Source organism: Lynx canadensis, chromosome A3 (assembly GCF_007474595.2).
Source record: "Lynx canadensis isolate LIC74 chromosome A3, mLynCan4.pri.v2, whole genome shotgun sequence".
Classification (NCBI taxonomy): domain Eukaryota; kingdom Metazoa; phylum Chordata; class Mammalia; order Carnivora; family Felidae; genus Lynx; species Lynx canadensis.
Window position 1 is genome coordinate 173,807 of NC_044305.1, and position 13,803 is coordinate 187,609.

At 62.7% G+C, this 13,803-nt stretch overlaps 2 protein-coding genes across 7 annotated transcripts; both read left to right on the forward strand.

Annotated features, from left to right (window-relative positions):
- The first annotated feature begins 2,820 nt into the window (after positions 1–2,820).
- Positions 2,821–4,949, forward strand: LKAAEAR1 (LKAAEAR motif containing 1). The gene is made up of 3 exons (XM_032592729.1): positions 2,821–3,210; positions 3,404–3,526; positions 3,641–4,949. Exons 1-3 carry the CDS (start codon positions 2,821–2,823, stop codon positions 3,698–3,700), a joined length of 573 nt encoding a protein of 190 aa, XP_032448620.1. The 3' UTR covers positions 3,701–4,949.
- Positions 4,950–7,494: 2,545 nt separating this feature from the next.
- On the forward strand, positions 7,495–13,559 carry RGS19 (regulator of G protein signaling 19). Of its 6 annotated transcripts, none has more exons than XM_030309120.1 (6): positions 7,495–7,517; positions 10,551–10,650; positions 10,819–10,940; positions 12,284–12,358; positions 12,442–12,676; positions 12,770–13,559. In XM_030309120.1, the coding sequence occupies exons 2-6, from the start codon at positions 10,621–10,623 to the stop codon at positions 12,959–12,961; spliced, it is 654 nt and encodes a 217-aa protein (XP_030164980.1). In that variant the 5' UTR covers positions 7,495–7,517; positions 10,551–10,620; the 3' UTR covers positions 12,962–13,559. The 6 variants fall into 6 exon arrangements, with proteins under 6 accessions (XP_030164980.1, XP_030164981.1, XP_030164978.1 ...); XM_030309119.1 differs by lacking the exon at positions 7,495–7,517 and adding an exon at positions 7,879–8,102; XM_030309121.1 differs by lacking the exons at positions 7,495–7,517; positions 10,551–10,650 and adding an exon at positions 7,536–8,102.
- The last annotated feature ends 244 nt before the right edge of the window (positions 13,560–13,803 follow it).

A 13,803-nucleotide genomic window follows, 5' to 3' on the forward strand; every position in this document is an offset into this window, starting at 1 on the left:
GTCAAAATGCTTTTAGATCCCAGCATTCCCATCAGCCCTTGAAAAACAGACGAGTCCTGGGCACAGAAATAGGTGGGAGACACCTACCTGGTGGCCTCGCACAGCTACTGGGCTCTAGACACTTGGGGATCCCCGCCCCACCCCCCCTCCCCACCGCCCTCCCCAGGAAACTGCAGGGAGTGCAGAGGAGGAGCCCCAAGAAGCTGCTTTCAGGAATATGAGCTGTGCAGGCACCAAGCCCTCCAAGGATTAGGGAGGAGGGGTATCAAGGGTTTTCAGTCCTACAAAAACAGAGGGAAAGTTACAAGTCCCTTCTTGCAGGAGAGCAGCTCCCACTGGCCCTATAAACCCCCCTCCACTGCCAGAAGCCAGCAAGTAACTCCCCTTCTGCGAATGCTCCTGGCCCAGACCTGGGAAGCTGAGAGGAGGGCCAAGATCCCCGTCTCACAGCACTCACCAGGGTGGGAGCACAGAGTTGAACCTGAGGCAGCCCCTGCCTGGCTGTGGATATCCGGGAGGACTGCCTGGAGGAAGTGGCCTGCTACGTCAGACTCCCTAAGCCGTTGCTGCTTCTGGATCCCAGAGGCCTGTGTCTTCAACAAGCCCCAAGGCTGGTGCTGAATCTCAAGGCCCAGACCACACCCCAAAGGCACGTGCTGGGCGGGAAGGGGCAGCACCCCAGGAACAGCTTGTGCAAAGCCTTGGGGGCCAGAAGGATGGACAGTCATTCCATGGAGCTTGGGGCTGGTGCAGGCTCTGATGTACAGGGGCACAAAGTCATAGTTTACCCTTTCACCAGGAAGCCAGAGGAAGCTCCCAAAAACAAGGTGAACCGTCAACACCCTCCTGCACAAAGGCCAGGTCTCAGCTGAGACCCCATCCCCAGGACAGTTCCCACCTCAGGGCTGCAGGTCCTGAACCCCCAAAAAGGCATCATCATCCTTGGCACACGACCGTGAATGAAGGGGAGAGTTGTGCGTGCACCATAACGAATTGTGGACTTAATGCAACAATTTTGGCCTAATGTAGCACCAGCACATGAATTAATGAGTTCTCAAGGGGTTTTTTTTTTAATGTTTTTATTTATTTTTTGAGAGAGAGAGCGAGCAGGGACTGAGGATCCGAAGTGGGCTCTGTGATGACAGCAGAGAGCCCCATGCAGGGCTCAAACTCACCAACTGTGAGTGAAGTCAGATGCTTAACCCACTGAGCCACCCAGGGGCCCCTGAATTAATGAATTCTAGAATAAACTGATGAGTGCATGCATGAGTTATAGAATTAATAAATTGAGAAGTGAGTTAGTTATGAAACATGATGACACTAACAAATACATTACAGAAATATAGGACCCAGGACCCAGAAATTTAGAGTTCGGGAAAACCTGGCTCCGGTCTTGCGGGACCCCTGAGACTCCAAACTGGCCCTGGAAGAGGGTAGGTGTCCTCCTGAGCTCTGCCCCAGTTTCCCTTCCCTGTGAACGACAGTGGCGGTGAGAGCCCTTTTGGGTCCAGCAGCGGAGAACGCGTATCAGACAGGAAGGTCTCATTGCTACGCCCTCTGCCCCCAAAGCCAGTCCCCAAAGACTTCTCCAGCCTGGAAGCTGGGACCACAGCTCCCAGAAGAGTACGTTTGGGGCTCCCAGAAAGGAAAGAAAGGGCACCCGGGCTGGAAAAACTGGCGGTCACCTCCTCGGGTCTGCTGCAGGGATTTCGCCCGTCGGATGTGGGCGCCCTCCAAGCACCTGGATCCTGACTCTGCCGGTGCCCCTCCCTCCCCAGGGGCAGGCCCGCCCCCGCCGTGCAGGGGGAGGGCGGGACTCCCGGTTGCCAGGCAACCGCGTCAACAAGTCCAGGCGAGTCAGGGCTCGGTTGGAGGCTCAGACCCCGGAAGGCGGAAAGTATGGGGTGTACGGATGGGGGACAAGAGCCGGCCCCTCGACCAATGTAGCAAGAATGAGTTGGGGGAGGGTGATGGCCTCCGGCAAATGCCACGTTGTGTGGCTCTGCCTGCGGCCCACAGTGGGCCAGAACCTGGCCCAGGGTCCGGGGCCTGAGGTGCTGTGGGCTCGGAAGGAAGGAGTCCTGCAGGGCTGAACCAGGCGCCCTGGGCGTTCCCGTCTCCTCTCTCGTGGGCCCTCCCCGCCCTATCACCTCCGTGGGCTCTGCTGTCATCTAGACCCAGCAGGGGACAGGCTAGGAAGACTGCGTTCCCCCCAAACACGTCCAGGGCAGCAACTGTCCAAGTTGCTTTCGGCCTCCCACAGACACACACCTCCCAGAAGGACATGAGTCCTCTGCCCAGGGCAAAACGGAAGCCCACCTACTCTCATCTCCAGCCCCTAACACTAAGGCCGAGTAGAGCAACCCGCCCCCCCCCCCCCCCCCCCCCGCTCCCGGGGTTGCAGTGCGGGGGCGGGGGGAGACTGGGGGTTTGCTGACTGACCGTCAACCACAGACATGGGGGACTGGGGCACACTGAGGGTCCCAGAATTGTGGGGAAGGGCCTGCCAAGCTTAACATGTTCTCTACCCTGGGTAGGGCCCCAGGTCTCCGCATTTTCTCAGTGGACAGAGAACCAGCCGGTGGGCAGGAAGGGAATTTCCTGAAACTCGGCGGATCAGAAATGTCTGGTTGACAGCAGGGGTAAGGAGGACGGGTGCTAGGCCCGCGCAAAGGTGCTGAGTCTGCAGATGCAGGACCTAAGGCCAGCTGCGGGGAATCTAGAAGGGGGCCAGAGCTGGGAGCGCACGGGGGGGGGGGGGGGGGGGGGCCGGGCCGGTGCCAGTGGGACTCACTCTTCCCCAGGCAGAGCGGGCCGAGCATGCAGTCGCCAGCAGAGAAGGAGGCCGGGCTCCGGGGCCCGCGGGAGCGAACCGGAAAGGGGTCCCTTGAGGAACGCGCCCGGGGGGCGCCCGCGGCGCAACCCCCCAAGCCAGGGTGGGCCCTGACGCTGGAGGGGCTGGCGGCCATGAGCCCCGCGCAGCGTCACCGCCACCTGCTCTTCGGTGACCAGCTTGAGGACGTGGGCGCGGCCGCCTCTATCTTCCCGCGCGAGTCAGTGGAGCTGGGGAGCCGTATGCCCGACCCGCGTGCGTGGACGCAGTCACCGGAGCCGCCCGGCGTGCGCCAGGACCGGCTCTTCGGCGTCCTCAAGGCAGCCGAGGCCCGGGGACGAATCCGCGCCTTGCGGCTGCGCTACATCCGCATGCGGGTGAGGCTCGGGGCCGGAAGGAAGGGGCGCGCAGGCGAGAGGGTTGCGGGGCGGGGAGGGGACACCAGCCCGGGTGCCCCGAGGAAAGGGGTGGGGGTGGGGGTGGGGGGCACCCTGCAGGAGGCGGCGGGCGGAGCTAGGGCAAAACAGCGCGGAGGCTTGGAGACCCGAACCCCCGCCCCACGACCCGCAGGCGGAGGAGATCGCGCTCCTCGCCTGGCAGCAGAAGTCCGCGCGCGCCGCCATCCGGCTGGAGCTGTTCCTACCGCCGCAGCTGAAGCCCACGCGGATCCCGGACCCCCTGGATCGTCAAGAGGTGCCCACAAGCCCGGGAGGGGGTGGAGCGCGGGGGGAGGGGGTGGAGCGCGGGGGGGGGGTGCGTCCCCGCCCGCGTCCCCGCACACCTGGCCCCAGCCGCTCTCGCCCACAGAGGAGGCGCGTGGAGACCATCCTGGAGGAGAAAGTTGACGGCAGCGTCTTCCCACGTTGACGCGGCCCCACCCTTCCACATAAAGTTCTCACGGTTCAAGCGCCGCCTGGTCATTAAGACCCCTCTCTCCAGGTTCCCCGGGGAGGGGGGGGGCGGGTATGGATGCCGCCTTCTCTGCGTCCGATGTCACAGACATCGGGAGACACAGAGTGGGGCCCCTCCAACAAAGTAGAAGTGTGCAAGTGGGCAGGCGTCAGATCAGCAGAGGACGCTGATGATCCCTCAAGCCCTGGGGCTGTCCCCATCCGGCAACCTGGTGCCCTGCAAGTCTGTGAGAGCCCCCAGTCTGAGGGGACAGGAGTAAGAATCTGATGGGCAACGGTCACACCTCCAGAAGAAGAGCAGCCTCAGGGAGAAAGTGGGGCCCAAGTGGGACCCCGGGTTGGGGGTCATTCCATCAGGGATCAGAGAGGAGGGTGGCCTTCTGGGCAGGGAGAGTGACTGCACAAGCCAAAGGTGGTCTTTGGAACCAGCCGTGCCCAGGAGGTCCTCCAGAGGACGGAGACTGGGGAAGGGGAGACCCCTCGGGGAGGCCTGCACTACCCCACAGAAAACCACCTTACCATCCTGAATGACCTCTTCAGTTCTGCTCGATCCCCCTTACGCCGCGCGCACACGTGCGCGCGCACACACACTCACACGTGCGCGCGCGCGCATACGGGAAGGAACCCCCCCCCCCCCGTGTCCCCTTCTGACAAACCCACTTCCTGCAAACCCTCTGGACTCTGAAGAGTCTCCCAAGTTTCTGGATATGTCTCCCCTTAGAGAGCTTACTCTTCTCCCAGACACAAGCTCTTTGTAGAGCCTGGAACTTGGCCACCTTTCCCTTTTCTTCCCTCCTGGTCCCTAGCCGGCTCCAGAGGTGGGGGCTGAAAGAACTCAGACAGGTCATGTCTGAGTGGGCCTCCCGTTGAGTGGGCCTCCCGTTGAGTGGGCCCACAGCAAAGAACTGATCCTGGGGGGGGGGGTCATGCTTTACCCACAGAGGTCAGAGCAGGGTCCAGCAAAGACTCCTGCTCAGTGGTGGTGAGTGCCCCTCCCTGACCCGGCTCAGGACGGGGACCTAGCCTCATGGGGATGTGGGCCCTCTGAGCCCTCAGCAAGCCCTTCTCCCCCTGCACCTGACCCTTCACCCATTCTGGGCTGTTGCTTGCCCTGGCCTTGATCCAAGCCCAGAACTGTGTGTGGAAGCTGGCTTCTGTGGCAGCTCTGGGAGGGAGGGGAGGGCTGTGTGTGGCAGCTGTGGGTGGGGGCTGATCTTTTAGGCAGAGAGGGGGAAGGAGAAACAGGGGAAGAGAAGGTGGCTTGGGCTGAGGACAGAGATCTCTGTCCAGGAGTGGTGGCCACTTACACCCAGACACGAACGAGGAGGCTGATAGCCAGCCCTGACTCCCCTGGCCAAGCCCCTTTGTGATATGGACCCAAGCATCCTGTCCCTTGGGGATGTGCTGATCACCTAGGATGATTTCCTCTGCTTGGTAAACACGTATTTCATTTCGTCACTTGTCTGAGTCTCCATTTCTTTATCTTTAAAATAGAGATCTGGAGGGTCTCACCCGGGCTGTGAGTGAACACAGTGAGTGTCCCATAAGGGTATGGTCACTCTGCATCAGGCAAACACAAGAGGACAGAGGCACAAGACAGACACACAAAGCCCTGAGAAGACCAGCAAGAGGGTGGCCTCACAGGTAGCTCTGCATCGAGGTGGCATGGGGCGGGGGGGGGGGGGGGGGATCGCCGCACCAGGGAAGGGGCCCTAGCTCTGCAGAGGAATCCAGGGAAAGTGGCTGAGGACATTTCTGCCGGGCCCAGAAGAGGCTTCTGCTATGGGAGAGTGCAGCATGTGGGCCAGGACTCAATGTCCTGGGGACTGTAAGGGATCAGGTTGGTCCTGGAGCTGGGATCCTGCTCATGCTCTGGACAGCGAGTGCTGGGTTCAAGTCCCATGTCCACCATTATCTGCTGCATGGCTTTGAACCAGTTCCTTCCCAGCCCATCTGGATCCCTCCCATGGAATATGGGGCACTCTCTGTTGAGACGGGCTCACCGGAGGAGGTGCAGGAGACCCAGAAAGGCCAGGGCAAGGGGAACAGAGTGCACAGCCAAGTGGCCAGAGGAGGTACAGTGTATGGAGGGCTGGGAGGGCAGAGACGGTGTAGAGTGGCATGAGTGCAGGGAGAAGCGTGTGACCCCACACTTGGTCAGCTGCCCCACACATCCCTCAGGAGGTGGGTGGAGACTCCACACCAAGCACAGTGGGATCCGTGTGGCTGTGTGACACTGACCAGGTGCTGACCTGTCCTTGTAGGACCTACCTCTCAGGACTGTTACCTAGGTTAAATAAGAAGCTTCTGGCCTCTGGCCTCCCCTGGCCAGCCCGTCAGCCAGATAGCTCTGTGGCCATGCCAGCCGAGGCCTCTGGGCACACAGCGTCAAGAGGCACCCCAGCCCCCAGGGCCCCTCTCGCCTCCCTGACCTTGTGCCACCCTCTCCTCCAGCGCGGCCCCCACTCTCCCAGGCCCCCGCACTGCTGTCCTGCCAACACCGTCCTTTGCTGAAGGACACCCCCCTCCTTGGCTGTATGGCTCTCCTTAGCCCTCCTCACCTCTCACCCAGTCTGCCAGTCTGTTTCTTGTCTGCTCCAGGGCTGGCCTATCTGACTTACTGTTAGGTGCCACCGCCTGGCGCACAGGGAGCACCCAGATGATCGCCGAATGAAGAGCACATACAAAATCTCCACTTCCCTTTACATCTTGAAGAAGAGTTCTGAAAAGCGTGTGCGTATCGGCTTGTGCAACTGGAAGGCATTTTGTGAGCGGGACCCGGGCATCAGGAACTGACCAAGCTGAGTCCCTGCACTGGGGACAGGAGATGCACATGGTCCAAGGCCAGGGGGACGCAGACACTCTGCAGCCCATTTCCAGAGCAGCGTCAGGGCCACTCTGGCACTGGCCCAAAGCACGCCAGGATAAGAAATTTAACTGACAGCTGTAACAGAGCAAAAAATATCAGGAGAGTCAGCCGAAGAGAAGGGACAGGGCATTCGTTGCAAAAGGGAGGGTGTGGCTTTAAGCTTGAGGACATCTCAGGGCAACTGGAGGGGTTGGAAAAGACTCAGGCCCCACAGACAGGAACATTTGGTGACTCCAGATGTAGGAACCCATACCGCCAGTATCCACCAGCACCCGGACACAGGACGCCCCCTTTCTTGGGAAGCCCCCTAGAACCCTGTGCCAGTGAGCTCTTAACCCCACTTTACAGGCGACAGCACATAGTCGCAGGGAGGCTAGGCCTGGGCCTGGAGGAACCACTACACAGTCCTTTCCAGCCTGGCAAGGAGCATATGGGACCGCAGGGTCTTAAGGGCTCTTGTGCCCAGGCACTGGACCAGAGTCTCGGGGGCACCCACAAGAATGGCAAAGCTGGACCGGCCCCCCTGAACAGAGTGGAGGACACGACCACACCCCCATCTACTGCAGTGCCATTTCAGGCCGCCCTGCGTCCAGAGGCCCCATCATTAGCACCTCGTCTCCACGGGCCACCCTAAGCGACGGTGGGCACCTGGGTGCCCCGCCGAATCTAACGGGACGTGGGGAGGGGGCGGGTGGGGAGCAAGGCCAGCCGAGCGCGGGGCGGGGCGCGCCTGGCAGGGCGGGCCGGGCGCCTCCCCGCGCGAGGAAGTCCCGGCCCCGCGCTTTGGGGAAGTGCAGCCGAGGCGCCTGCGCACTGCACCCTGCGCCCCCTCCCCGACTATCGGGCCGGACCTCGGGGCGCGCGGGCCGGCGGCGGCGGCGCGAGCGGCTCGGGAGCGCGGCCGGTGAGTGCGCGCGCGCGGCGCCGAGGACGGCGGCCCTGCCCCTCCCGACCTGGGGCCCGGGGGCCGTGCCGGGCGGGAGCCTCAGGACCCGGCACCCCGATCCGCACCCCCACGGACTCCAGCCGCGGGGTCCACGTGGACCCTGGGCCGCGGCGGGACGGGAGCCAGTTCCCCGCGCGTGGGGGAGGGGGCGCTGCAAACCGGTTCCCCTTTTTCTGCAGCTCAAAGCCTGGGGAAGTGATTGCTCAAAGGGGGGGGGGGGCCGGAAGAACCCAGGTTTCCGCGTCTCCCGCCCCCCCGCCCAGCCTGTTGGGGAGGGGCCGAGGCGGGACACCCTGTCCGTCCCCACCCCTGCCCCCTTGGATCTGGCAGCCACTCACCCTGCGAGGCGCAGGGGAGGCACTGCGCCCCCGGCCCCAACTGATCTGGGGCTCCCGGCGCCGGCCTCCCTCCAGAACGCCGCAGGAGTACCTCCTGCCGTCTGACTTGAGTCCCGGCTGCTGCAGTGCACGCCCCTTCGGCAGCCAGGGTGGGGCCCAGAGGGAACCTGGCCTCTCCCGCCCCCACCTCGCCTTTGGGTCGATGGTGAGTGGGGCGCCATGGCGAGTTCCTTGAGGTAGGGGTGGGGGCGTCAGAGGCTGGAGGAAGGGGCCCCTGAAGGAGACAAGCTCTACCAGGCCAGACCTTGCCAGCAGAGAGAGGAAGAGAGAGAGAAATGGGTCGCCCCCACCTCTGCAGTGGGGGCAAGGGTCATCAGGCTTAGGAAGACCTGGCCAGCCTTGGAGGAGCCAGGCAGGGGCTCCCCCACCAGCTGAACGGGGGTAGCCTAGGAAAGGTACTGAGTACCATCAGAAGCAGGGAATGGAGCCCCTTTGTCCACCCTCCTCCCAAAGGTTATGGCACTTTTTTCTGGGATTGTCACATTTTCTTATTCTTTTTTTGGACTGGGCGGGCTCGGGGACGTTCTTTTTCCTTCTGTGGAGCAGAGTAGCAGCCGCTCCCAAGGGAGCCTCTCTGTCCCCAGAGGCCAGGCTTGCTGCCTGTCCAGCCCCTCCCATCCCAGACTTGGGGGCCAGAGCCTAAGGGGCTGGGAAATGCCAGCAAAATGCCAGGATGAGGGAGGGGCAGGGACCCTAGTTCAGGCCTTATGTGACCTCGGGGGGGGGGGGGGAGCAGAGTGGGGGGGGGGACGGAAACAGGTGGCCCCAGTCAGCCTCAGGAAGGTGCAGGGAGCCAGGCCCAGGCCTGCAGCTAGGAGAGAAGACATTGACCCCAAAGTCAGCCTCCAGCCTCAGAGCCCCTAGCACGTGGGCCTGCACCCTCAGACAGGGCCCCTCCTCCAATTCAGAGCCAAGCCTTCGGGTGCTAGGGAGTGGAGTGGGGACAGAGCCCTGCCCCCACTCACGGTGGGTGGGGGCGCAGAGGAGGAAGAGCAGTTTTCTGCCTGGCTACCAGACCTCAGAAGTTGCCACACCCCTTCCCTTCCCTTCCCTTCCCTTCTTCCCTTCCCTTCCCTAGAAGCTTGACCCCTGAGGGAAAGGCAAGCTGTGGGGCTGCTGCTTCCCCATCTGCTCGCTGGGAGTCTGTGGGACCCTAGACTTTACCCTAGTTCTGGGTCAGGGCAGGGCCTCGGCATCCCCGCACCCGGGAGGAAAGGGGGCCCTAAGTAGTGCCTACCTCGGGCACTGCCGCCTCAGATCGCCGCTCACATGCAGTCCTAGCATCTCTGCTCCCAGAGCTGCCTGACCTGATTCTGCTGTGATGCCTACCCTAGAGCGTCCGCCTCCCCCTACCCTGGGAGACCCCAAGATGGGCCAAACAAGGATAAAAAGACCACAAGCTGAGGGAGGGGGGCAGCAGGGAGGATGGTAGTTAAATGAGAAAATAAAGTGAAAGCAAGTCACGAGGCTCCTGGCCACCAAGATGGGGGTGTGGGGGTGGGACTGGACGGCTCAGGAGGGCCCTTGTCAGCTGTGCAGGGGAGCACCCCAGGCCCTGGGGGTCCTCACCTAGGCCAAGAAGGACACAGGCAAATGCAGTGGTGGAAAGGCATTTAAGACTGCTCCCCAAGGGCACTGATGGGCCACCCTGGCATGGATGCTGGGATCTATGGTTGGCCTCCCCTGGGGTGGGGGTGGGGGGATCAGACTCCTAACCCTGACTTGAGGCTTTGGTGCCCAGTGCCCCCTGCGCGCCTCCCCCATGAAACACGGGTGTGGACGCTGAGATGGAGGCTGGCCCTCACCCCCTCCAGGGACCCCGCATCTCTGACAGCCCAGCCCATTGCTGTCCCCCCCCCCGCTCCCCTCCCCCACCGGCACACCAGGCCCGGTTGGCCTCGGCAGCCTGGCAGGGGAGGGGGAAGGGAGGCCGGGAGACCCTGGGTGTGGTAAGGTGCCAGCTAGGGTTGGGGTGCCAGGGGCAGCGCCCAGGACCAAGGAGCCACAGGCCCCCAGGCCCTCCTCACCCGTGCCCTGCTGCATTCCCACACCCTCAGAAAATCCTGCCCCAGTCAGATCCTTCACGCTGGAGGCCTAGTCAGCTGCAGACATGTTGGAACCCCCCCGGGGCCACCTGGCAAATCCGGACTCCTAGTGGGGAGCAGTCCTCCTGCAGAAAACCCAGAACAGAGGGAGCTGAGGAAGGGGGTCTGAATGTCCGACCGCTACCCTTATGCGTTAACCTGACGGCCCCAGACTCCTGGGGGCCCCCAGCCCCTTGGGAGGGGCCAGGAGCCGGAAACCAAGAAAGAGGAACCCAGACTTCCGGCTTCCCAGGGACAGAGCAAATGGGGGTGTCCCGGAACCTTCTGTGGAGATCTCGTCTGGGGCCCCCCCTCACTGCCCCTCCCCCTGCTCACAGCCCTGGTGTAGGCTGGGGGCAGAGGTAGGAGCCTGAACAGAGTGGTCTAAAGCGGGCGGCTGCTCCCCCCAGGGCTCCTGGAAGGAGGGAGAGACTCTCAGGACCCCTTCTAGGGGACAGTGGAGACTGTGGTCTCAGGTTCTCAGGGAGAACCTCCACCTCTCTCCTCAGACTCTCAGGCTGTGGTGAGAGGGTCCCGGAGCCAGCACCACGGAGCCGGGGCGGCCTCCACCACCCACCCATGCCCACCCCGCATGAGACTGAGAAGCAGGTGCACCACCTACACCCCTGTCTCTGCCCCCCTTTGTGGGATCGGGGGCGGGGGAGACCCTTGAACACCTGGGAGGCCGGGAGGGCGACCACCGAGGGGAGTCAGGGAAGAGGTGTGTGCGGGGCCCTGGGTTCTGGCCTGGAGCTGAGGAAGCCCCCATCTCACCAGCACATAGGGCCAGAGGAGGCAGACCAGCCCCCCTCGATGTCCAGTCATGACGCGGCCCCCCCGGCTGCCCCCAGCCGCAACCCCTGCTGCTTGTGCTGGTGTTGCTGTTGCGGCTGTTCCTGGTACGTGGGGATGGGGGGGGGGGGGGGGGGGGGGGGGGTAATACAGGAGGGGACTGAGCAAGGAAGGTGGGCTGAGCAGACATAAGGCCCGGGGTCCTGCCGCTGGACCCTCGGATGGGTTCTGAGGGGTCACCTGAAGGCAGGATGCCTCTGCTGCCCACAGCTCTCTACAGGGATTGTTGGGCCCTGGTGACCCGTCGCCGATGCCCCGACCCCTCTGTACGTGTGACTTTCGTGCCTGGTGTGTGCCTGAGGGTGTGTCCATGTGCAAGCACCTGGCCGACCCACATGTGTGTGCACTCATTTGTCCGCTTACTCAGCACATGCTTATTGAGGCCGCTGTGATCCAGCCTAAGCTGGCCCTGGGCACTTACAGAAGGACAAGACAGAAGCAGGTCCTACAGACTGTTAGGCGGGGGGACACTGGGCAGAGACCCGGCCCAGGGATGACAGGGACAGGCTTCCAGAGCGGCCATGCCAGAGGGCAGCTGTGGGGCCTCCCGGTGCTAACGGGCTTCTCTAGTGTGGAGAAGCTCTTGGGAGTTTTCACACCTTGCAGAGGCCTGGTCCTATTCAGGCTTCCAGCTCGTGGATGTTGAGTGGCCAGCGCCGTGGACCCAAAGGGGGATCTGCTGACCAGTGAGCAATTCCAGCCCGAGGCGGGAGAAGGGCGGCCTGAGGGCAGAGGTGGGAGGCCATGAAGAATTAGGACGCACTGAGAATTGGGCTGCGGGGGTCAAGAGAGAGTTTGGGGTCTAGCAGGCAGGGGAAGGGAAGAGGGCAGGTCTGTCTGGATGTTTGGGTTTGAGATGTCCGTTAGACATTTCACTGGCCCTTCAGAGATCTGGCTGGAGGCACGGATATGGGAGCCAGCACTGACGCAGTGAGGAGCCAAGGGAGGGAAGAAGGCTCCCTGGGGAGAATCTGCAGTCACACTCGCAGGCTGGGGCTTTCCTACTGCATCAGCTGGGGCCTCTGGGAGAAAGGAGTCGGGGCTGAGGTCGGGCCAGGAAGGGAGGGGCACACCAGGAATCTGTGAAGTCCCAAAGGCTACAAGACGGTAAAGGTCTCCCCAGCACCGGTGAAACTGCCTTGGCCCCAGGGGAGAGACCGGAGGGAGGGGCGAAGGGCAAGCCGTGCAGACACTCCTTCCCTGGAGGGTGTGAAGGGAGCAGACTCCAGGGCTGCCTACCTGCAGGGGGTTTACACCCGGGCCGAGAGCCCCCAGGCCACACGTTCATGTGGAACACATCTGTGTGTGTGTGTGTGTGTGCGCGCGCGCGCGCGCGCGCCAAGACCACGTGTGCCAAGGAGGCCAGCGCCACCTTTCCCTCTGCGGTTAGGAACGAAGAGCGGCGGCGAGCGTGGCGGGCCTCCCGGGAGAACAAGCTGCAGCCCCTCCCCAGCTGCGAGGCGTGGTAGGTGTGGCCAGCCGTGCGCGCGCGCGTGTCCGGGGGGCGGGGGCGCGCGCCTGACCTGGCCCGGCGGGGAATGCCCACAGCGCCACGCCAAGCCCGGAGGAGGTGCGGAGCTGGGCGCAGTCGTTCGACAAGCTGATGCACAGCCCGGCGGGCCGAAGCGTGTTCCGGGAGTTCCTGCGCACCGAGTACAGCGAGGAGAACATGCTCTTCTGGCTGGCCTGCGAGGAGCTCAAGGCCGAGGCCAACCAGCACGTGGTGGATGAGAAAGCCAGGCTCATCTACGAGGACTACGTGTCCATCCTGTCCCCCAAGGAGGTGCACCGCCTTGTGGACCAGGGCTGGGGGCGGGGGTGGGGGTGGGGGTGGGGCGTCTCCTGAGCCCCCTGACGGTGGCATCCTGTCCCACAGGTGAGCCTGGACTCCCGAGTGCGGGAAGGCATTAACAAGAAGATGCAGGAGCCTTCGGCGCACACGTTCGACGATGCGCAGCTGCAGATCTACACCCTCATGCACCGGGACTCCTACCCGCGCTTCCTCAGCTCCCCCACCTACCGTGCCCTGCTGTTCCAGGGAAGCTCCCAGTCCTCCCACGAGGCCTAGGCTGCCCACCACAGCGGCACAGACGTGGGACCCCTCTGGCGGGCACAGACTCGGTTACCGGCACCAGTGTGCGTCCGCGGATGTCCCGCACACCAGCGGGGCCCGGCACCCCTGAGGGCAGTCCCAGACAGGAGCCCGTCTCTACCCCGGGGACCTGGGACCCGGAGGTCCTGCTGAGGGGAGGCGACACCAGGCAGTCTCTCCCCAAAAAGCTCCCCGCTGGGCTCCTGCGTGGGGAGAGGGAGACCTCCCACGGGGTCTGGTGGACCCACCGGCCTCACTTAGGCCTCCTCCCCAAGCAGCCAGGGACCTTGAGAAATGCCTTTGGTGGGCAGTAGAGCCTCTGTGTGTCTAGTTGTGACAGGAGGAGACAGACCCTCTAATGCAAGCTGTCTGCGCCCGGATCAGACCCAGAACCTCAGAACTAGGCTCAAGGCAACAGGAGCCAGTTTCTTTTTTATATTTTCATTAATTTTAAACCTGGAAACATGTCCTTACTGTATTTTATCAAAAAAATGAAAAAGATGTTTTCATATTTATCTCCATTCCTTCTCCATCCAAAATAGGATCTTTTATTGAAGATATTTTTAAAGCAAAAGTCTCTCCTCTCTTTCCACATTTGGGGGTGGGAGATTAGAGAATGAATTGTCCCAAACCCAGAGCAGGGAGCAGCGGGCTCCAAGGACACCTGGCCCCGGTGGGCAGCTGTGCTCAGCCTTGCCCTTGGGAGGGTGCCATGCCCCCTGGCAAGGGCGACCCCCACAGCGTCTCACCAAAGCTAGGGTTGGGCAAGGCATGTGCTTGCCATCCTGTTCCCTACATTTCTGGGAGGCAGAACATTT